Genomic DNA, 23157 nt, shown 5'->3' on the forward strand with positions numbered 1-23157 from the left:
GAAATTGGAGAAGTGTTGGGACAAGAGAGTGTCATCATCTGCCAAGGAGCTCAGCATTTCCTGAAGCAGAGCCTGTTAAAAAGGCCAAGCCCTTCAGGAACAACAGAGATTGAAAGACGATGGTTGACAAAAAGCTCACTGGACTTGGCACCGGGGTTCTTGGTGACCTTTAAGAAAGTGTTATCCATAGGGCAGTGGGGCAGCCCACAGAGAGGAAGAACCCAGGAGAACGGGAGGATGCAGTGGTGGAGAAATGGGTTTCCAGAAGCTTGGCTATGAGAACAGGAGATATAACACTAGCTCGAGGCAGAAAGCAGGACTCAGGTAAGAATCTGCTGTAGGAGGGAAGCTGTGAGTGTATCTGTAAGCCAGCCAGAGCAGGAAGAGGGGAGAGTTCATCAATTAAGCAATGCTGCCGAGGAAGCAGGAGACAGCTTTCTCATTCCATCCCCAGGCTCAGAAGAAAGAGCCAATTTGCACTGATCCAGGAACTCTCTCCAGAGCACTCAGTTACTCCCAAGGACTTCATCTCTAGGCTGGCTCCTGACTGGCACAGGATTACCCAAGGAGTTGATCTAGGGAGACCAGGATGGTCAGGTGGTAAGCTAGAAAAAAATCCTAGCCTTCTAGAAGGAATTTTAGGAACCAGTGACTGAATAAAATCAAACAGGTTTCTTTAAAGCCAGAACTTCTTAGACGCTTTTATGCTAATAAACAACCTTCAACTCCAAGAAGAGGATATATATAGAATTCGGAGTTTCCGGTCTCAGGGACCATAGAATCTTTGCATCCTGGAGCATCTGGCAGAACTAGTGTTTCCCAGAATACACTGTGAGTAATACTTTTCCAGTATGTTCAGGAAATGAGAGTGTTCATCCCACAGCACGAAAAACATTCCCGCTCATTTTTGTCAAAGTAAACCAAGGGTAAAGTTACTTCGGTAAAATCTGTGGGCCTCTCTCTTCCTCCCTGGCACATTCTAACAGCATGTTTACACTCGTTCTTGATTCTCACAGCACACAGTAAAGGTCCTTCGACTAGAAAGCATTTGCAGTGGGTCTCTCCTAACACTTGCTTAACATCTAAAGCTCAGCTGGGTTAGGGCATCTTTAAAAAAAGAAAACCGACTTTCTGCACTAAGACGGTATTGCTAAAGAGATGAATGTGGTTCACGCACTTTTAGGCACTGCTCTTCTGCAACGGGCACTGGCCCCTGGTGTTACTCAACCCAACGGGACTTCACAGAGTGACTCATGCTCTGGTGTTCTAAAGAACTGAATTCTTGGAAGAAACTGTCCTTTATGTAAAACGTCAAGACAGATAGATGATGGCTAAAAAGAAAAGTCAGAGCGACACTGGGCTTAACTGGAAAAACGGCCAAGTGAGAACATGAGAAAAAAGTTAAGAGAAGGGAAAAGGGATGCAGAGGAAGAAAGGAGGGAGAGAGGAGGAGAGGAAGCAGATTGGTTGTGGGGAAGGCACGGCAGAAGTAGGAATGGGGGAAGAGAATTCCAGCATTCCAGCACTTGCTAAATGTCCTCTGTGTGTTTGGCAAGGGCAGATAGAGGTGTTAGAATAATAAGATTTTTTAAAGTCACAGGCAAAGTCATTTGACAGAGGTTTTGAGAAATGAGAACCACCAAATTCTTCTAGAAATATAAGCCACCACTGGAAAAGACTATGAAGAGTCAAGATCAAGTCAAGCTCCCTCAATGCCTGTATGCTGAGGGTAGAAATCTACAAGAAATATGACCTGCAAACTGAAGGATCAAGAAAGGGCCCTGAGCACCAGAATGTGAAGACAGAGTTAGAAAAACAAGACATGAGAATTTCTACATGTTGCTCTGACATTTCTGCAGACAACCAACCCTGGTCCCTTGGTTGCATCCTGGATCCCACATCTGATAGAGTGGCACTGAGCACCAACAGTAACGTTCACCTTAACCCCACCGAGCCAATTCTCTGCCAACTCATCAGCTATCCGCACATGGTGGAGATTCTAAGATTGTGATAAGAAACTCAGAAGTACAGTGGGGGAAGGAATGAGGAAGAAACATGTTATTCATTATTTGGGCAATCAAGTAGAACTCCCCTGCTAACTTGTCAGGCTACTTCGGCTTTATCCCCATTTGAACAATATCCAGCCAGGACCTGTTACGACAGAGGCCACATTCCTGTTCAAATTGGCAGTGATTCCATTTTAATTTAGCTCAATTATCATGATTTTAGTACCTTCTGCTTTGAGGCAGAAAGCACTTAAGTATTAATAATCAATAGCCTAACATTACAGCCAGAAATCCACAGTAAGGTCTAATAATTCTAAATGCTTGACATGGAGAGCCGAGGATGGGCAAACGATGTACATGAGTTGCTGGCCTCGCCAGGTTTCAGAGCCTGCAGGGGGAGGGGGCCCACATGGACCTATGTACTCCCCCACATCAAGAACCTCCCCACAGAGAACGGCTGAAGAGAGGCACCCTCTGACCAGACCAGGAAAAATCATTACATAAGTTGGATTTCATGTCTTGTCATTTTTCCTACAGGTGAAAACTCACAAAAAAAAAAAACAAAAAAAACAACCACCCCACAAACCAAACTCAGTTTAACCAGGCAGCAGAACTCCAGAAGGAGAGCCTAGGTAGGGAGTGACCCAAGGGAAGCAGACTTCTGGCCGACCCGGACGCGCAGACCAGCAACGATGGAGACTTTAGGGAACCAAGAAAAAAAACCAGAGGTTATTCTGATGGAGCCTGTAGAGAGATGCATCTAAGGAGCCAGAAACAGAATAATTTCATGGAGACTTCTGTGAATGGGAAACTAAAGTTATTTAGCTGGAATTTGAGGGGCTGTGGAGGAACCATTTTTGACCTAAAATCTAGAGCAAATCTGGGGTCCAAAGAGAAAAGGATCTGCTTCCTCCTGGAGCGGAAGAGCCGCCAGAAAAGACCACATTGGTTTGCCAGCGCGGGAGCACCAGTAGGAAATGAAAATAGAGAAGCCACGGGGGAAAAAGTATTATCGGAAAAGTAAGGTACATTCTGTTATCCTAAATGATGGACTGTCGATGGCCATTTTCAAGAAACATCAGTAGAGCTGAGAAGGTCTGACAGAGCCCATAGGGCCCAAGGAACCTAAAATATTTACTGTCTAACAGAAAAAGGTGGCTGACCTCTGGTCTAGACCCTGTCTTGAAACTGCCCTGACTTTGGGCAGGTAGCACAGTTTGCTGTATAACAGGCCCCTCACGGCAAGCAGAAACCCATCAAAAATTTCCTGATAGAGAGCCCAAACCATTTGATATTCACAAATGACTGAACAAAAGGTATGGTAACTCCAAGGTTCCTGTGTGCAGTAACAAGCAAATTCCTCCTTGTAACTCCCTTCTAAAAATATAGACACTAACCAAGACCTATTTTCTCCGTAGAACTCGTCAGGTATGGTTGACTAGCCTTACATCCTGAGGACGACACGTACTTGTTTGAGCCCATCAGCCATTCTCCCGGCTGCATCCTAAGAGAAGAGGATGCCTCCTGGACCATCTACAACCGGCCGGTGCCACTGCCCATGTGAGGATTCGCAGGGACCCGACAGAGGCTCCAGGTCCCAGCAACTGTTACCTTTTTTGACTGGCTCCCGGTTTTCCTCTGCTTCTCGGTTGACTCGATTCTGTTCCGGCTCAACCACAGGCCCCTGGTCTTCAAGTTCATCTTCTGTTTCATCGTCACTGTAGGGTACCACTTCGTCATTAGGTTGAGAATCCTCCTCAAATGTTGTTTCTGAGTCTCTTTCTGTATCCATCCTGCTGGCAAATTGGAACTATCTGGTTTAAAAGAAAGAGAAACCAGAGTGAATTATGACTCTTGCCCAGTTTTTGGTTGAATTCTGCCTGCACCTGGTTACAACGCCCTTCCAACAGAACATTATCTTACTAATATGTAAATATGTGTGAATAGCACCCAAAAGTTCAAATTATCATGCAAATAAGAACAAAACCATTCATTATTGATTAAATGCTTGGGTGAGAATTAACAACAAAAAAACAGATGGATGCAAACTTTTTTTTTTAAACAATGGTATACAAACTTTAAGGCAGTATTTCAAATTGTGGGTTTCTGTACAATGAAGTAAATCTAGTGGGTCACAACCAACATTAAAATAAAATGAAACAGATTATAAAATATCAGAATACAGCATGCATAGCAATAAGTGGTACTGTTTGGTGAAAAAGTTTTATGAAACTGACAGACAAACACATTTATTTGCATTGTGGATCCTAATGGAACTGAATTTCTTATTGTGGATTGCTGACAAAGTTTGAAAACTACTGCCGTAAGATATCTGGTTTCTGCTAACGCTAATATTCTGAGCCTTTACTCCGTGATACATTTTAAATACAAGCTTAGGTCCTCAAATTTTACTAATGACTTCCTGGGAGCACTCTCCAGACTATTTTCCTAACTGCCACCACTTGCTCCCTGTATCTGGAATTCGTACTTGTGTGTATATCACTGTATGAAGTGACGCATAGAAGTGACAAGTATCACCACAGTTATTTTTACATTAGGAAAATATTTACACAAATACCTCACATTCGTGAGAATACACATACAGCCTGGAATTATTTACATAAGCATCACTCTGCCGTGTACTCAATCTTGTTAATAATAGCAGCTCACATTTACTTAATGGTAACTGCACGCCAGGCCCTACATGAAATGCTGTATAGCCATCGGCTCCTTGAAACTTCCCACACCACCATGGTGAAGACATTATTGTTATTCCACCCCACAGAGTGAGAAAACCAAAACTCTGGGACGCTGAATAACTTGTACAATAATTATCAAAATTTCCCAGGAAAAAAGAGATCTTCTATATCCTATTTTTGTGTTACAGTTTGTTACATATTTTAATCAAGCGTAAGTTTCCTTGAGTGAAACGATTTAGCTGATTTGCAAGCTTTGTACCAAAATCTAGCATCTTGGACATCTAAATTTTTATAGCCACAAGTGTACATCTAGGAAATGTGCAAATATTCAAAGAGAATTTTGTCCACTATTATATAAAACAGTAAAACTCAGAAGCAACCTAGATGTCCAATGATTGACAACTGTGTAAATACATATTTATTCATTTTCCAAAATTTCAACAATTGCCAAGCATGATTTTAAGGGAGATGATGCATGTAAAGCGTTCGCTTCAGTATTCAGTTTACGGTTAAGTACTCAAACCTTAGCATCGTTATTGTTAACAATTATTTCCACAGTTAGAAAAAATGTTATTTATAATAACAAACGGAACAGTGTGGAGAGCTATCCCTTTAGGCTTTTCCATCTCCAAAAGTCACTTCTAAAATGCATTTGCCCCAGGGGCCGGCCCTGTGGCCGAGTGGTTAAGTTCGTGTGCTCCGCTTCAGTGGCCCCAGGTTTCAGGGTTTGGATCCTGGGCACAGACATGGCACCGCTCATCAGGCCATGCTGAGGTGGGGTCCCACACAGCACAACCTGAAGGAGCTACAACTAGAATATACAACTATGTACTGGGGGGGCTTTGGAGAGAAGAAAAAAAAAAAAAGAGGAAGATTGGCAACAGATGTTAGCTCAGGGCCAATCTTTAAAAAAAAAATGCATTTGCCCCTCGTTGGGAAGTAAAATATGAGACTACTATAAAATATGAGTACAATTAAGCACAGGCATATTCAGTTTTAAAACCTCTTAATTGCAGAGTAAAACATTTTCCCTCTTTCCCAATTTTCTGTGGGTTTGTATATGACTATTTTGTGGGATTTTACACGTTTAAATGGCCTTACTTGTGGCTTTGTAATATACTGTCATCTATGCTTTAGCTAATATTTAAATTCAATACACTCTTTTTAAAAGTGCCAAACCCACAAAGGCAAAACTTTCACCAGAAATCTTTCAAAACAAAAACCATAAAAGTGGTTACCATTTATTGAGCACCAACTATGTGTCAAGCAGGACAACCCTGCGAGACATTATTCTGCCATCTTACAGATAAGGAGACTGAGGCTCAGCTGGTCCGTGGCACAGTTGGGATCTGATCTCTCCTTTACGGGGGCACACAAAATACTGAAAAGTCTGAAAGCACCATATAGAAACATTTTTTTACTGTAGTAAATATACGTAACATAAAATTTACCATTTTTAAGTGTACAGGTCAGTGGCATTAAGTACCTTTTACAGAAACTTTTTGTAAATGATCATTTCGTCCTCATTATTGCCAAGCACCTCCACGCTTATTTCCCAGGTTAAGACTGGATCCAGTCCAAGGTTGAGAGAGGAAACAGACAAACAGAAAGGAATGAATTCGACAACCACTAGCACGTGATCCAAAGTAAGCAAGGCCTTACAAAAGCAACTACTCACTGCCCGAACATCCACCACAGGCAGATCTGTGCAGCCAACTTGGAAAGCAGGGTCAGGGAGCCTAAGCTAAGCTGGAAGTTCTCTGTTGTATGTGGGTGTAATGCAGACACACGGGAATAGCTTAGCTCTGTTATCTTAGGACTATCAAAGAAAAATTAGGAAGAAATCATTTCCTTTTTTTTTGAGGAAGATTAGCCCTGAGCTAAGATCTGCCGCCAATCCTCCTCTTTTTGCTGAGGAAGACTGGCCCTGAGCTAACATCTGTGCCCATCTTCCTCTACTTTATACGTGGGATGCCTGCCACAGCATGGCTTGTCAAGCAGTGCCAATGTCCGCACTCGGGATCCGAACCAGTGAACCCCGGGGCCACCGAAGCGGAACATGCGCACTTAACCGCTGCACCACTGGGCCGGCCCCCAGGAAGAAATGAAGAAATCATTTATTTGAAGCCCTAAGTAACATAAGGAAGCTTTCCAGGTCTAAACCAAGATCCCTATAAGGCAGGCACTACAATATATAATATGGATTTGGAAATGTTAGAATGCCTGTTCCCACCGCTCCAGCACATTGCAGCCACCTGTGCATTTACTCAACCTCCGTAAGCACCTGCTAGGTGCAGACTACCGCACTAGACCCAGGACAAGAACTACTTAGAGACTTCCAGGTTATCGAGGGATGCAGATAAATAAACTCTGTGTGACAGTCACGAGACATAGCAAGGCCAGTCATTTCTGCCCAACACACACCTCCAGTCCATTCCCTCCTCCCCTTCACAGCCATGCCCTGCTTCAGACCACTAGCATCTCTCTCCTGAAATGCCGCAAGTGGATTCTAACGGACTTCCTGCAACCAACTTCCACAAGGTCCCCAGAGTCAGGCCATTCTCCTGCTTAGAACCTTCCTGGGTGTTATGGACTGAATTGCAACCCCTAAAGTTCAAAGGCTGAAGCCCTAACCCCCAATGTGGCTGTGTTTGGAAATAGGGCCCTTAAGGAGGTAATTAAAATTAAATGAAGTTATATGGGATGGGTTCTGTTCCCATAGGTCTAGTGTCTTTATAAGAAGAGAAAGAAACAACAGAGAGCTCTCTCTCTTTTTGTGCGTGCACAGAGGAAAGGCCATGTGAGGGCACAGCAAGACGGCGGGTGTCTACAAGCCAAGGAGAGAGGCTCCACCAGAATCCAACTCTGCTGGCGCCTCCATCTTGGACTTTCCAGTCTCCAAAACTGTGAGAAAATAAATATGTGGTCTAAGCCTCCCAGTCTGTGGTATTCTGTTATGACTACCCAAGCAGACTAAAGCAAACTAATACACTACTTAATTTACTTTAAATTAAATCCAAATTTCCCCCAGCTTTGAGAGCTCTGCACACTCCTACAAGCTCCTTCTTCCTCACTACTCCTTAGCCCCAGGGCTCTGCTTTCAGTTCCTTAAGTAAGCAAAGCCTTTCATACCTCAGGGCCTTTGCATATGCTTTTCCTACTCCCTGAAATGCTCTTCTCCCAGTTCCTTGCACGGCTGCTGTTTTTCACACTTTAGGTCTCAACTTCAAGATCCACTTGCACTGATGGTATTGAGCAGGGATTGCCCTCCTCTTCCTGCTCGCACTGGCCTCCTGACCACCTGCATTTCTATTTCTTTCCTCACACGCACCATGATTTGTAAATATACATTTGCTTTTCCTTACTTATCATCTGCCTCCCCCACCAGACCACAAGCTCTCTAAGAACAGAGTCCTATCAGTGAATCCTCAGTGCCTACCACACAGCTGACTTTCAAAGATCTAGGGAAAGAATAAACTTTCAATGAAGTCTTCAGGGGCTCACAGAGTTGTCTTATGAAAGGTTCTTTCACACCTTTCCACAGTTCACACCTACTACCCAGTAACAGACTTCCAAAAAGCCACTGGACGAGGGCTGAAAGCTTCACAGCAATGATGACAGAGAACAGGAACACCAAGTTCAAAGGTCGTACAAGATGGAGCTTCTTCGGCGTCTGACTCATTCAAGGCCATCCAAAGACTACTGCCTGAGATTTCGCCATGCACACAAAACTAAAACAGCCTCGTGGTCAGGTACCGAGGGAATCCAAAGGGAGCTCTTATCTTTCATGTTTATCACTATAACCCCAGCACCCGGCAAGTGTCTGCCACACAGGAGACACTTTTGCCTCGGTCCTTAGGGAGCTTACGGTTTAGGTGAGAGTCAGCAAATTACAGCCTGTGGGCCAGATTTGGCCAACCACCTGTTTTTGTAAATAAAGTTTTATTAGAACACATCCTTGTTCATTCCTTTATGTATTGTCTTTTACACTACAATAGCAGAGTTAAATAGTTGTGATAGACACCATATGGCTTCAAAGTCTAAAATATTTACTATCTGGCCCTTTACAGAAAAAGTCTGTTGATCCTGAGACTAAAATGAAAGATAATAAGAGACAGCAATAAAACAAGTGCGCGTCAAATGCCAACAACCAGATAAAGTCATTGCTGACCAGGGCAAATCATGCATGCTTTGGGAATGCAAAATAAACTACCTGGTGTAGTGGTAGAAAATTGTCCCTAAATAATCCAGTTGTCCTATTGACTGGGAATGGTACTGCTTCGACTGCTACACAGCTGTGTGACTAGAGAAGATACACAATTTCAGGTGCCTGTGGGATAGCACACCATCACCTCCCATTTCGTATGAGAAAAGCTGTGGTTGCGCGTCTTCTAAACATCCACACTCAGTTCAAAGTGGTATTTCATCATTAATCCATGTGTTATAATCATGGCACCAAATGTAAATGTGAATAAATGTTAGAGCAAAGGGACAAAAGATTTATCAGGATTTTTTTTTTTAATTCATCAATGTAATATAGCATTCAAGGATTCTTCTGGTCCTATGACCTTAAGAAAACATCCTTAATTAGCTCCTGCCTAGGCTGAGAAGAAGCACAAATTATTGGAAAGAACATGGGTCTAGATTCAAATCCTGGCTCTACTGTTCACTAGTTTATAACTTGGGTGGGTCATTTAACATTTTGAAAGTTTATTTTTTCCCATCTGTAAAAAAAAAAAAAAAAAAAGAGGAGGTGGATATTTATCTTTCAAATATTGTGAGGATTAGTTTAGATAACTAATGGTTGTCAAAGATCCTAGCAATAGCCAACAGATAGTAGAGGCAATGCACATGTTGGTTTTCATTCCCTTTTTCTTGAAAGACAAAGACTCAAAGACTACACCCACCACAGAAGGGAACCTCATATGGCCACTATGACGTCCAAGTAATTCCAAAGAAGAGCCCCATCTAAGACGCAGCAGCAATCTTCTCTATTATCCCAGTTAGTTCAGACACATGTCACGCTCTGTTTGGAATCTGCCTAATACTCTTGAGAGTAAAATCTGACAAGACTGACAACAGTTGTAATTAGACAAAGAATCTCATGAAGCAATAGTAATAAACACATCTAAGATCTAGATGACATCTAAACTTTATAATGTTACAGAAACAACATGATTACTGTTTCTAGAACAAACAGGGTTATATTTTTTATTTCCCAAACTAAAGCCTAGAAACCTGGGATAACTAATGTAAAACTAAGGGACAATTCAGTCGGGACCCTTACTCATGACAAAAAAGGCTTCTTTGGGTCCACAGCTTCATCTTCTGTTCCTCCAAAAGCCCACCCTGGAGCCCTCTGCCACAAAGGCCTGCCCACCATTGCACATCACACAACTTCGATGGCTACCATTGAAAAAAATGCAGGGGAAATCTCAAAATGTTGACCTCTCAGAGAAGGGCAATTTTTTCATTTTCCTGATAAAACTTCAAGGATTTCTGGGTGATATTGTCCCACCTCTGTCATGGGCTCCCCAACATATCCCAGGAATGATGATGACTTCTTGTCAATATCAGGTAGCCTTACAGTTCACTGAGAGAACCCTGACAGTTCACTAACTAGTTTTCACACACATCGTCTCGCACAATTGTCATGGAATTATTTGGAGACGTGTGGCCAGCCGCCATCATTGCCATTTCACCAGCGAGAAAACTGAGGTGATTAAGGCACTTGCCCAGGGTGTTTGCTCATAAGCAGTAATGTCCGACTGGATTCAGGCTCCTTCACCGCATGGCCAAGCCTGTGCCAGGTGTGGAGCAGTGAACGCATCATGGGTTCAGACTGGAATTCAAGCCCTGTCCAAGAAGCATCAGAGCCCACTCCCCACTGTAAGCGTCAACTGCTTTCCCTCCTTTACACACCAACTTAGAGCCTCATTAGTCACAAGAGAAACCTAAGCAGAAAAAACGGAGAAACTGACAAGCAAAATAAAGCAAACTTTGCTGTCTACAGACAGGTCTCTCCTACACCAATGAATGGTAACATTTTAAAGTTCCTCCCAGTTGCTATCACATTAGAGTGTACTGAAATCAATAATTATTTCCTAGGTGTTTTGAGCTGGGCAATATGGGAGTCACGGAGGTGAGTAAGAACTCAGGGGGGACTGGAGAGAGATTTTCAGGAATGAGGAACAACTGGGCTGAAGACTCAGCGGCAGGAAAGTACGAAGCACCCACCCAGCTAAAAGATTTAGGGGTGCAGGAGAAGAGCTGGTAAAGGCTGGTGGGAGTGACCCTCCCCGGCCCACTGAGGCCTTGACCAGGCTTCCTTCCAGGGAGTGGGAGGAACCACTGAAGGCGCCTGCAAGGAAAGGAGCGTGATCTGCACCATGCCTCAGGAAGATTAATCTGATAGAGTAGGCAGTGTGGGCGGCCAGGAAGGTGAGAGCCGGGCAGGGAGACCGTCCAGAGGTCACAGCGGACACTGGGCATCTCCCAGTCAGTTTGGTCATTTGTAAAACCAAGCGGTTTGATCATATTACCTCTGCAGCCTCATTCAGCAACAACACTCAGCGTGTGACTGTGGCCGAAGCAAGGAGGACAACAGGCCTGAATTAGGGTGGTGGCAAGTAGAAAAATGTGTTTAAAATTAAGCTGGGTGGGGCTGCCATTCTTTTGTCTGGAAAACCAAGAGAAAAAGTCAACAAAAGACTAGAACTGGTTCCCATAGGTTAACGATGCCAGAATTCCCCGAATGTTTACTTTGGAGCCTAGGCCTCCATCCGCAATGTATTTTTATAATAAATACTGAAAGTTACCAGGAGAAAAGCAGTGTTATTTTTACATCTGAGCTTCATCCTTACTTGTTAGGGACAATGGCCCCATTTTTACTTAGTCACCATCACCTCTATAATTAGGTTTTTCAATAATGTTCATGCTTAAATAATATAAAAAATCGTAGGGGCTTTACAACTGAGAGCTGCCTGGAAGCAAAACCTCCGAGGCAAAAACAAAAAATAAGTCTGTCGAGTTGAATTAATTTTAATGTTTGAAGAGTCACCAATCCATGGACAGAAGATGCATTTAACACAAAGATTACACTACAGAAAGATGTATGAATCGGCAGAGTTTTCCAGAACCAAACATAAACCTTAAAACTTTCAGGCCACAAAGGGACAACTTATGTTCCCCCCATTCAGATTCAACAGGAGCTGCTTTTTTGGAATAAAAGGGTAGTAGAGGGAGCAGATGTGACAAGTAGATGAGAACAATAAGTAAACGGGGAAAATTACTCATACTAACAAAGACAGGCGAACTGATGAAAACGTAAGATATCATTTTATGCCTATTAAGTTAACAATATTCAATGATTGGCTGTAGCAAAGCTGAGTGAACGAATTCACGCACACGCACATACACAAACACACTCTGCTGCTGCTGCTCACCCTGAAACTGGAACATTCCTTATGGAAAACAATATAGCAACACCCTATGTACCAAGAACACCATAAACATTTATAACATTTGACTCAATAATCTCATTTATAGAAACTCTTCCAATAGAAATAATTACACAAGTAAAATAACTACTCACACAAAATTTTTGATTGTCATTGTCAGCTATAAAAAGGAGGAATACAAACCACCTGAAAGTCCAACAGAATAATGGTTTCATAAATTATGATTTTAGTGGAGCCATTGAAAACGACAGCCATAGAAATACAGAAAATGCTTTAAAGGAGGGAAAGACAGAAGCCAGAATTGTGTCCTATTTCTTCAGCTTTGTAAATAATACATATATATATTTTAGAAAAGATTTTTTTGCACTGAAAGAAGAGACTCACTGTGTGTGTGTCTCGTTCCAAAATAATGAACAGTTGGTCATACCTACCCCTCGTATCCAAAAACTACCAAGTAATCACCTATGTGCTGGGCACTCGTTACAAAATCCTCACAATATATCCAAATGGAAGGTATTATCCTCATTTTGCAGGCTCTGTAGAAGTTAGATGACTTCTCCAGGGTCATAGAGTGAGCTTTCAATTGGGTCCGTTTGTCCCCAAATCTCTTAAGATTTGTCATAGTGCTGTTCAAAGGAGGAGACAAGTTATCAGGGGGATTAAGACTATGCCCACCCACACCCCAACCCATACTCAGAGGCCACACCCTCTTTTCCTCCTTCACCTTCGAGATCTGGCTATGGTGAATCTATATCTTAACTTTCCAAAGTCTAAACTCCATGCACAGAAAACAATGTTGTCCTAACCCCGAGGCAGTATCTCTGTGCACGTTTGCATGTCACGTGAGGATTTACATATTGCGAATGCTTGTCTCGGCGTAAACACTTAGGCTATCAATAAGACAGGAATCATTCGAATGAGATTTAAATTTTGTTGTCTAGACCAAATACAAAATTCAATTAATGTTCAACATATTTGGAAATCTGAATCAATGACTCTCAAGAAATGGCTGTTGTAGATCAGATGGAGAATCTGTGAGATTATTCAGGTTGTCTTCAAAAGCTATTGACAGACGGTTTCTATCATGCTCTGTTATGGATGCTCTGTTTCACATCTTCATTAGAAATGAGGGAGGCTCTGGCTCTGCCCCTCACTCCAGCCATCCCCTGCCTGCACACAGGTCACACCAAGGCCAAAAGCACCTTCATTCCTTTTCCAGACCCACTGTCCGATCTACTCTTTGTATTCTGCCTTGTACTGTAGTTTTGTCTCTAATAGAGAATAAATTCCAAAGGCTCAGGACCAAGCCCTATTTCTCCAATTTTTTCAGTGAGGCTGGATCAAGAAATGGTTACGGGCTCCCATCTGAAGACGAACAAAGAGATAGATAGGTGCTAAAGTCCCAGCTCTACCACTCACCACCTGCAGGACTTCGGGGGGAAAATACACTTACCAAGCTCCTTATTTATAAAATGAAGATAATGCCTATCTTACCAGGTCCTCGTGAAGCTAAATCTTGATCTCATTTAAAACTCTTGGCAGAGGGTGCAGCACCCGGCACTCAGGTATCTACTGAGTGAGTAATTTTGGTGATCCATTCCAGCAGAAATGCAGCAAGACAGCACAGAGATGATAGAATGAATAATATTTTTCTCCTCAAAACTTAGTTTATTATAAGCCTAGGATATTTGGAACTGAAGTTTTCAAGTGAAAAGCAGAGTAAGAAAATAAAGGTAATAGTAACCTTTATATTTTACTTTAGAGTTTGCAAAAGGTTTTAACATGCCAGTAATGTATTTGATCTATACAATGTCATTGAAAAATAAATTATTTTTGAATTATTCTCTGTGATATCTCCATGGCCAAGAAGAGTGTCTGACACACAGTGGACCTTTGGTAAAGAGCTACCAAATGAATGCACTTTATAGATGAAGATTCAAGCTCAGAGTTCAAAGTTGTGTCCAGGTTCTCAGAGCTCATAAGAGGTAGAGGATCAGAACCAGGTCTTATCATCTGAATCCGAATCCTGCATCCTCTCCCCTCCATCACGTTGTCTCCTGCCACTAGGGCAAGGTTTCAGAGAACTATGATCATTTAAAGCACCATATATTTTCTAGACGATAATAACTCCAAGACCACTTAAAACGGGACCCCGATTAAAACAAACGAACAAAGCTATCACTCTTGTGTCATCCAGGGAAGAGTTATAGTTATTAATCTAACTACTTAAATGCAGATTTTTGCTTTGCTCCAAGTCTGCGCCTCAAACGATCTTTATAATGGCATGAAAAAGTTAAACAAATTTCAAAACCAAGTTTAATGGAAAGAAGCATTGGCTGAGTCTGCTTTGAAATAATTTGGGGGATGGAGGAAGTAGATAAAAGTAGAGATGAAAGCTCTTGGCCATGGCCATGAACAAAGGGGGTTTGTTATAAGATTATTTCTATTTTTATACATGTTTGAAATACTCCTAAATCAAAAAAAATCTAGCCTTAAAATAAACCAATGGGTTAACATCAGGTCACCATCACACGTAGCATCTACGTCCCAATTCATAACACAGGCACTGAAGGGACCACATGCTTTGTGCAGCCATTGGCCCATCTTGAGGACTCAGATATTAAACAACTGAGATATTAAGTAATCAGTCTTTTCATAGTTAAAAGGAGAGTATTTTTTAAATGAAAATGAATATTTCATGCTTCATAAAGCGAAAAGTGAATTTCACTGGAGATTTCATAATGTGAAAATGTCCCAGAAACCTGCAACATTTTATCAGTGAGGGCTGCCCCATCTGTATGGCACCTGAGGCTGTGCATTTGCTCTTTGGATCACTAGGAACAACTAGCATTTACGTTGTTTTTGTGCATTATAACATACTTCTTTTAAGAATTATTTTTAGCTCAAATACTGTTTCCATCCTTTATCACAGTTTTTCCTCCCCCAATATGTGAGTAAAATATTGTCACTGTCCCCATTTCAAGGATGAGCAAACTGAGGTTAAGAAAGGTTACAATGGATTGCTCAAGGTCACACAGCTGGTTGCCAGAAGGCTGAAACTGGAACCAAGTCCAGATTCTCCAGATGCCAAGGTCATTTCACTGTGCCATGTTGAGTACCCCCAGCACGCCTACAGTTCATTCTAGGGCAGTGGCAACGAATGTGCCCTCTGGCCACAGTTCCTGCCAGCTGTGAGACCTCAGAAAAGCTCATTAAGTAACACTGCTCTTCCTCAGTTTGCTCATCCATAAAATGGGTAAAATAATAGCGTCTGCTTCTTCTGGTTGCTGTGAGGATGAAGTGAGCTGATGGATAGAAAGCTCCTGGAATAGAGCCAGGCCCAAAGGAAGGACGCCATAAATACTGCCATTGTTATTCTTCTGTGAGAGGATTAAACACCAGGAGAAGAAATGTGTGACTAAACCGACACTCCAGGAGCAGCTGAGAAGTCACTACAGCTCATGTTGGAGCTCAAATTTACCTTCATTTGTTGAATCATTGATAGCGAGGGGAATACCTAGCTTGTAACCTGCTGTGCTCGGGCCACAGGAAAATGTCACCCTAGTAGTGAGAGAGACATTAAATATTTTACTCTCCCAGCTGCTCACAACAAAGCAGCCTGGGGTGTATCCATTACCTCTTTTTTCAGATCTCCTGAGGAAAGGGGAAACATGTCACAAAACTCGAACTCTGGAGTTTAAAATATGATATAAACAAATCTCATAGCCTGTATCTTTGCATAATGAATAAAAGTGGGATTTTTCAGAAAGAGAAAATGTTATTTTCAGAAACAGAAACTGTCTTTACATCTGACACCTCTCTGCCACAGTATACAATATATCTTGCCAATAAGAGACACGCTACACCAGCCAGCCAAAAATAGTCTCGAGTTGTTTATCAACAATGTGTAATTGTACATTGGAGAAGCCCAAGCTGAACCTATTCTTATATTTACATATTGACTCTCATCGCAATTGCTTTATTAAACTGGTCCTATGATAGCATCCTATTTAAATAGTAAAACTCATGCACTATATAACCACATCAACATTTGGGAAGGGAAAGATTATAACAGACTGAATCTTCTCATTTTTTTCCTACCAAGATAAAAATTCTTTTTTTTTTTTTAATAGATTTTTTTTTTTTTTAAGGATTTTATTTTTTCCTTTTTCTCCCCAAAACCCCCCGGTACATAGTTGTGTATTCTTCGTTGTGGGTTCCTCTAGTTGTGGCATGTGGGACGCTGCCTCAGCGTGGTCTGACGAGCAGTGCCATGTCCGCGCCCAGGATTCGAACCGACGAAACACTGGGCCGCCTGCAGCGGAGCGCGCGAACTTAACCACTCGGCCACGGGGCCAGCCCCCAAGATAAAAATTCTTGATAAAATTTCCTATGGTTTTGGCACTTTCACATCGACTGCTTAATCAAGTTAATCCCTGATTCTTTGCGTGTTTAATGATTGATTTCATTATCTGTGGATCCTGGGCCCGGCTCCCTCCCTGGTCAGCTGCTTGGCCTCACCTGTTTACACAGGCAAGCTCCCAAAGGGAGTTATTAACTCTTAACTGCTTAAAGGGTGGACAGAAGTAGTCAATATCCTAAGGACTTTCGGGCCTTAAACACAGAGAATCCTTTTATAGTCTCCTGTATTCTCTATAGTCAGAGTGGTGCTATTCCAATTCTACCCGAACTCCAACCATAACACAGGAGCAGCGCTTCTAGGAACAGACATCCAACTCCCCATGTGCCCAGACACCAAGAGCTCGGAGCTCCCCAGCCCATTGGAATTACAACAGAAACCACCACCTGGCAGCTGAATGCAACCTGCAGCTGTGTGCTGTTTGGCTCACTGAGGGTTTCTTATTTAAATTTTAATTAGTTGCATGTAAAAATCTGTTGATTTTTGCATAATATCCAGATATCCAAATTTTCTTAAATTGTGAAGTCTGGAACACTTGGGCAAGATGACTGGCAGTGGGGGCTGGATAGCAACCGCTCCTTTTGAGTGCTGTGTGCTACCCCCTGACCTTGCCACAGTCCCCACCCAGCCAGCCTGTACCCTCTCGCACCCTTGCAGGAGTTGAATTTGGGACCTCTCAGTCAAATACTATTATGATTTCCCTTTTACGGATAAGGAAATTGAGGCTTAGAAGAGTTAAGTGATTTCCTCAATGTCACACAACTAGTATGTGGAACCGCAATCAAGGTCTGTTCTGCTCCAAAACTGGTGTTTTTAACTACCACTCTGTTCAGCAAGAGAACTAGCACTCAAAGGGCAGGATAGACACGTTGGGGTAATTTTCAAATTCTCTACCTGCAAAGGAGAAGGCACCCTCTACAGTTAATCAAGATAGGGTGTTCTGAATTAGAACATATAACATAGCCACAAATTTGCCATAAACTTCTTAGAAAGGTAAAAGAAAAGAAATATCTGTGGAACCACAGAACATTTCCCATCAGGAATCTGTGTGTGTGTATTGTTGACCCAGATTCACCTGTTGTTGACATTTTACCCCATTTGCTTTATCCTTAGCTCTCCTCTCCTCTTTCTCTCTCTCTCTCCCTTTACCTCTCAATACTTCAGGGGTAGTCTCTCATATTCCCTTACATAACCACATACAGTTATCAACTTTAGACAATTTAACATTAATAATAACACTAATAGGTAATCTAATATCCTTATTTTATCATTGACCCAATAATGTCTTTTATAGCATTATTTTTCCTCCAGGACATGATCCAGTCTAGAAACAGGTATTGCTTTAAATGGCCAAGTCTTTTAATCTGGAACAATCTTGCAACCAATTTTTTTGTCATTGATGACACTGACATTTTTTAAGAACACAGCCCCCACTCCCCATTTTTTAACAGAACGTTCCTCATTTGGAATTCCATGCTTCCTCACGATTGAATCCAGGTCACGCATCTGTGCTGCAACACTGCATAGGTGATGCTGTGTCCTTCTCAGGACATCCCAGCTGGAGGCGCCTGATGTCCTCCACCCCTCACTGGTGATTTGATTTTCATCACTTGGGCAAAGTGTTGCCTGATTCCCCCACCGTACTGTTTTTAACTCGCAGTCTGTGGGGAGACACTTTAAAAGCACAAACGCCGTACTCCTCGGCATCTCCTCCTAGATGCGGCATCCACTGATGGTTCTTGCCTGATCCCATCTTTACTACAATGGCTACAACAGGATGGCTTCCCAGCTCCAGCATTTTCTCCACATTTATCAGTCAGCATGAGCATTCCTTCTTCCAGGGTCTCCCTTCTTCCCACTTATTTGTCTACTTATGGCTTGGTTATCAGGATGGACTTACTGTCCATAATTATTTTAGAGTTCAAATTGCCCCAGGTTTGGATGATGGGAGTCCCTTCAAGCTAGCAAATATGTCCTTGTGACAGGTTTCCATCACTCTTTGAGCATTTCCATACTTTGGAGCAGTAACAAGATGTTCCAGGCTCACTGCACCTATCCTGTCGCAGCCCAGTTCCTTTCAGTGGGGAATGATATTCGAGGCCAAGATCTGGGCATTAGATGGGCTCACTCCTTCTGGGATGTCTTTGCTTCTTGGCCCTTTGGTGGAGAGAGTTAAGTACGATATACTATATGTCACACAGATAGACTTACACATACAAACACACACACAGACATGTTACATGAGAATGCTTCTGCACACGTTTTAGAAATGAGTTCATACCAATACCTCCCATTCCAGCTGATCCCCACAATCCCTCTCATTTCATATTCCATGTCTGTCCACTCTTCCTCGATGAGAAACCCGGCTCCCCAAAACAATGCATTGACTCATTTGCTCAATGCTAATAGACATCTAAAACGGTTTCAGAACTGCTTCGCCATTATCACTACATAAAATATACTGAAATAATTTAGGATCGTTTTTGGCGTTTCTTCCACACCTTGTCTAAGATGGAGCATTTGTAGTAAAATACTGTGTTTCTATTCCTTGAATTCTTTCTTTCTTTTCTTCCCCGTCTTCACTGTGGTTGTGGTATTCATGTGAAATGCAATTGCGGTCATTCATTTCATTTTGCTTTCAGTTTTAGGGTTTTTTCCCTCCTTCACATTTTAATGACTTAAATCTATCTTTTGAATATGTAGAACATTAACATGCTCCCAAAAGTCAAAACATTGCAAAAAGGTATACTTAGCCGAATAGCCCCCTCATGTATCCTCTTCTTCCCACTGACCCTTTGTCGGTAACCGACTTCATTGTTTTCTGTTGATTCTTCCCGTGTTTCCTTTTATAAAGATAGCAGATATATGTATTTCTTTTTTTAAAATCTTTCTTATACAGAAGTATAATATATATCCTCCTTTGCACTTTGCCCTTTCTTTTTTTTTTTTTACTTACTATCTCCCGGAAATCAGCAGAAGTCACTTTTTAGGCACTGTTTATAAGTAGAGACACATTTGTGTACATGTATAAGTCATTTGGTGATGCAGTGGTTAAGATTCGGCGCTCTCATCACTGCGGCCCGGGTTCATTTAGGGTCAGGGAACCACATCACCCAGTGTGTTTGTTGTCATACTGTGGCAGCTCAGTGTTGCTGTGTGTGATGCTGAAAGCTATGCCACCTGTATTTCAAACACCAGCAGGGTCCCCCATGGTGGCCAGGTCTCAGCAGAGCTTCCAGACTAAGACAGACTAGGAAGAAGGACCTGGCCACCCACTTCTGAAAATATTGGCTGTGAAAACCCTGTGAATAGCAGCAGAGCACTGTCTGATACGGCGCCGGAGGGTGAGAGGACGGTGCAAAAAGACAAGGCAGGGTTCCGCTCTGCTGAACACAGGGTCACTAGGAGTTAGAATCAACTCAACGGCACTAACAACAAATAAATCATTTCCTTGGAAAACTTTTTAAAGAAACTCATAAATCTCACCACGTTATTTTGCTCCCTTTCCTCTCTCTATTCTCCAAGACAGGTCTAGCTTGCCTTTGGGATTCCATTTCACCAGGCCTAGTATATTACTACAGTGAATTTAGTAACACCCAGGTAAGACACTCATGGTTGCCAGGGACTTTCCCCAGGCAAAATTTCAATCTAAAGTGGTGGCCCCAATGGCAGCAACTAAGTAAATATTCGTCACAGGGAATAAAAAGAAAGGTCACTTTGTCAACCTTTAACCCCTGACAGGTATCTGGCAACCCATGTCGAGTGGCCATAAAAGGAACCAGGAAAAAAAAAAAAGGTATAAGGATGACTCAGAACAAATCCACCAGCACTGTTGGGAAACCCACTCGCAGTCCTGACCTTGGCAAGCCGACTGCAGCTCAAGGCTAATTTTCTCTGCCTGGTGTTGCTCCCACCCTCCCATCCTTCCCACCATGAAGGAGAGTTGCTAGGAGTTCCTCTCTCTCTGTCTCCAGCACCCAGACTCAAAGGCAATGAAGAGAGCCAGCACTCCAAACTCTCTACACAGCAAGAAGGGGGTTAGTGCTGTGGCACTGGGCATTTCCAGTGTGGCCAGTCTCTCCAATATACAAAGGGCAGGGGGAAAAAGACACTAAAAGTGATCCCCCCCATAGCCATTTTAATGAGCACACAAATATAAATGGAAGAAAGCCACAGATGAATTCAGTGTGGTAATAGCATCATTAGTAGTCTCAGGGGATTAACATTCCAAAAGCACACTCTCTGGGATACGCCTGGGTGGAGACTTCGGAGGAACTTCTGCCTCAGTACCTGTCCGAGGGCCAGCTGAGGGAAAAGTCCTGTCCCCAAGACCCTACCAGCTGGGAACTGGGTGTGCTGGGCGAACCAGCTCCAGAAATGCCCAGGCCCCCGTCCCATAGCCAGACCATCTCCGCCTTCATCTTTTCTCTCTCATCTTCCCCAAAGTGAACGCTGGTCTCCCTTGAGGGAAACAGAAGCTGGCGGCTTCCACAAGACACAGTTTATGAGTAATGCACACCCTGGAGTTTAATCCTGGACATTCTGCAACATCTCTTCTCCCTCGTGAAACTTCTGACAAGGCAATAGGGTCCTACTATATCCTCTTCTTTGTTCATCAAGGTGCTCTGTATCACGAAAACAAAATTTAAAAGCCCAAAGTTGTTTCTAAGAAAGAGAAATACACCTAATAGAAATAGACATCATTCACACACCCAACTCTGCACTTAATGGATTCTAATTTAATTGCTCCTCTGCAATTAAAAATTGCTTCTCTTCTAGAGGAAGCATTTAAAAGGATCAGTATGTCCACCTGGAATGACATGTTCTAGAATCAGTAATCACTGAGCACTTTTATTACTAAAATAATAATGGAATAATGGAATAGTGGAAGAAGTCATAAAAATATCTTCCCCTTCACAGACGGGTAGCTTGCTGAAAAGGATTTTCTCAAAATGAGAGAAAACAGAGGGCTAGGTAAAGAGGCCAGCTGAATTATCTGCCCTTTTTTTAAAGAGACCAGGGAAACTGTGCCATCTATGATTCAAGAAATCATTAGGTTAAAATGCAACAGCCTCTCTGAAGGTCCTTGAGATAACACAGAAGAGTGGAGAGAGACCTACCCTCTAGTCCTGCACGGCCAGCACTAGCTGTATGGCCTCAGGCAGGTCATGTCCCGACCTGGGCTCAGATTCTCATCTGTAAGTGAGGGTTCTTGACCACATCACTGGTTCTAAAATGTGACCACACATCAGAGTCCCATGGAATGCTTTTAACAACGATAGATTGCTAAGCCTAAACCCAAACACGAAACTAGACTGAGGAACAGGGGTTAGACTGTAGTAGGATTTCTCTAGAAAATGTCTGAGATCCCTTCTGGGGCTAAATTTCCTAATTGCATCAAATTTTTTTAAATGTGTTTCTTAATTAGTAGGCTTTTTAAAAATAGTTTTCAGGTTTACGGAAAAATTGAGCAGAAGGCAGACAGAATTCCCATTTACCCCCTCAGCCCTCTCTCGTTACCCTTACTGTTAACATCTTGCATTAGTAGGGTCCATACTGATGGGCCAATACTGATACCTTCTTATGAACTAAAGTCCACAGTTTACGTGGGGTTCACTCTTTGTGTTGTACATTCTATGGGCTTTGACAAATGACTGGTATGTTTTCTAGTTTAAGAATACCCTCAAGTAAGTCTTGCTCTCAAGAGTGGGACACACAATAAAACGCAGTAGGACAGAGGGAAATGCTGCTTAGGTCTACTGATGCTAAAGTTATGACAAATCAAAGATATTTACGGTGAACATCGATAGACAGGTTTCCCCCGCTGTCCAAAGTTACTTTACGCCATTTCACTTTTACGAAAGCCCTACCTTAGTACCAGTTTTCACAAACTGAAGGAAATCTGAAGAGGATTTTTGCTTTTAGGAAAAAAGCAAAAATAACGTTCAGTCCTTACAGAGGCAGCGAGCGCCCCGAGCAACGGGAACTCAACTAAGCATCTCGGCATCAAGTCGCCAGAGCTTTGAACTGTGTCTGTGAACATCTGTGCTTTATCTTGATTTATTTTGGTGGGTTATTTTGGGGGCCTGAGAACACTCAACATTTTTCCATATAAAGTAATGTTAATAGCCTTCCGTCAGTGTGGCTTTCGGAAGGTTTCACAGGAACACTCGACTTTCAGGTGGTGGGGGAAACCTGTCTAGGGCCAAATCCCATAAACACACAAATCTACCTTTTCACTTTTTCATTTTTCCTTTCTAGCACTTAGAATCTCTTTCCTACAGAGTATATCTCTTATTTAAACTGCCAAACCCATGAGTATTTCCTGATAATGCAACGCGCTTCCCAGATGTGATGGCACAGGTTCTATGACTTTATAGTCTTAGACAATTTTTAAGAAACCTAAGAGATAGCAACCAGGTGTTGACAGAGATTACTTCTCTCAATCCAAAGATAACTGGCACTTGAAGTTCTACGAAATTCAGGAGTTAAAATAATGAGAATTTTGGTGAGGGAAAAGGAAGCTCCTGGAACATATATTTTTGCACAGTTATCCAGTTATTTCCTTGTGA

The 23157-nt window shown here is 42.4% G+C and overlaps 1 protein-coding gene across 3 annotated transcripts in view; it reads right to left on the reverse strand.

The window, feature by feature from the left end:
* ATP8B1 (ATPase phospholipid transporting 8B1) overlaps positions 1 to 23157 on the reverse strand; it is a 111790-nt gene that overhangs the window by 55140 nt on the left and 33493 nt on the right. For 2 of the 3 annotated variants that reach the window (XM_070627730.1, XM_070627731.1), the window contains exon 2: positions 3618 to 3820. In XM_070627730.1, coding sequence (XP_070483831.1) covers positions 3618 to 3798 — 181 coding nt within the window. In that variant the 5' untranslated portion in view covers positions 3799 to 3820. Of the gene's footprint in view, positions 1 to 3617; positions 3821 to 6191; positions 6272 to 23157 lie in introns of all 3 variants that reach the window. The other variant, XM_070627732.1, reaches the window with a different exon arrangement.

The sequence above is a fragment of the Equus przewalskii genome, chromosome 7 (genome assembly GCF_037783145.1).
Source record: "Equus przewalskii isolate Varuska chromosome 7, EquPr2, whole genome shotgun sequence".
In the NCBI taxonomy this organism is placed as follows: Eukaryota; Metazoa; Chordata; class Mammalia; order Perissodactyla; family Equidae; genus Equus; species Equus przewalskii.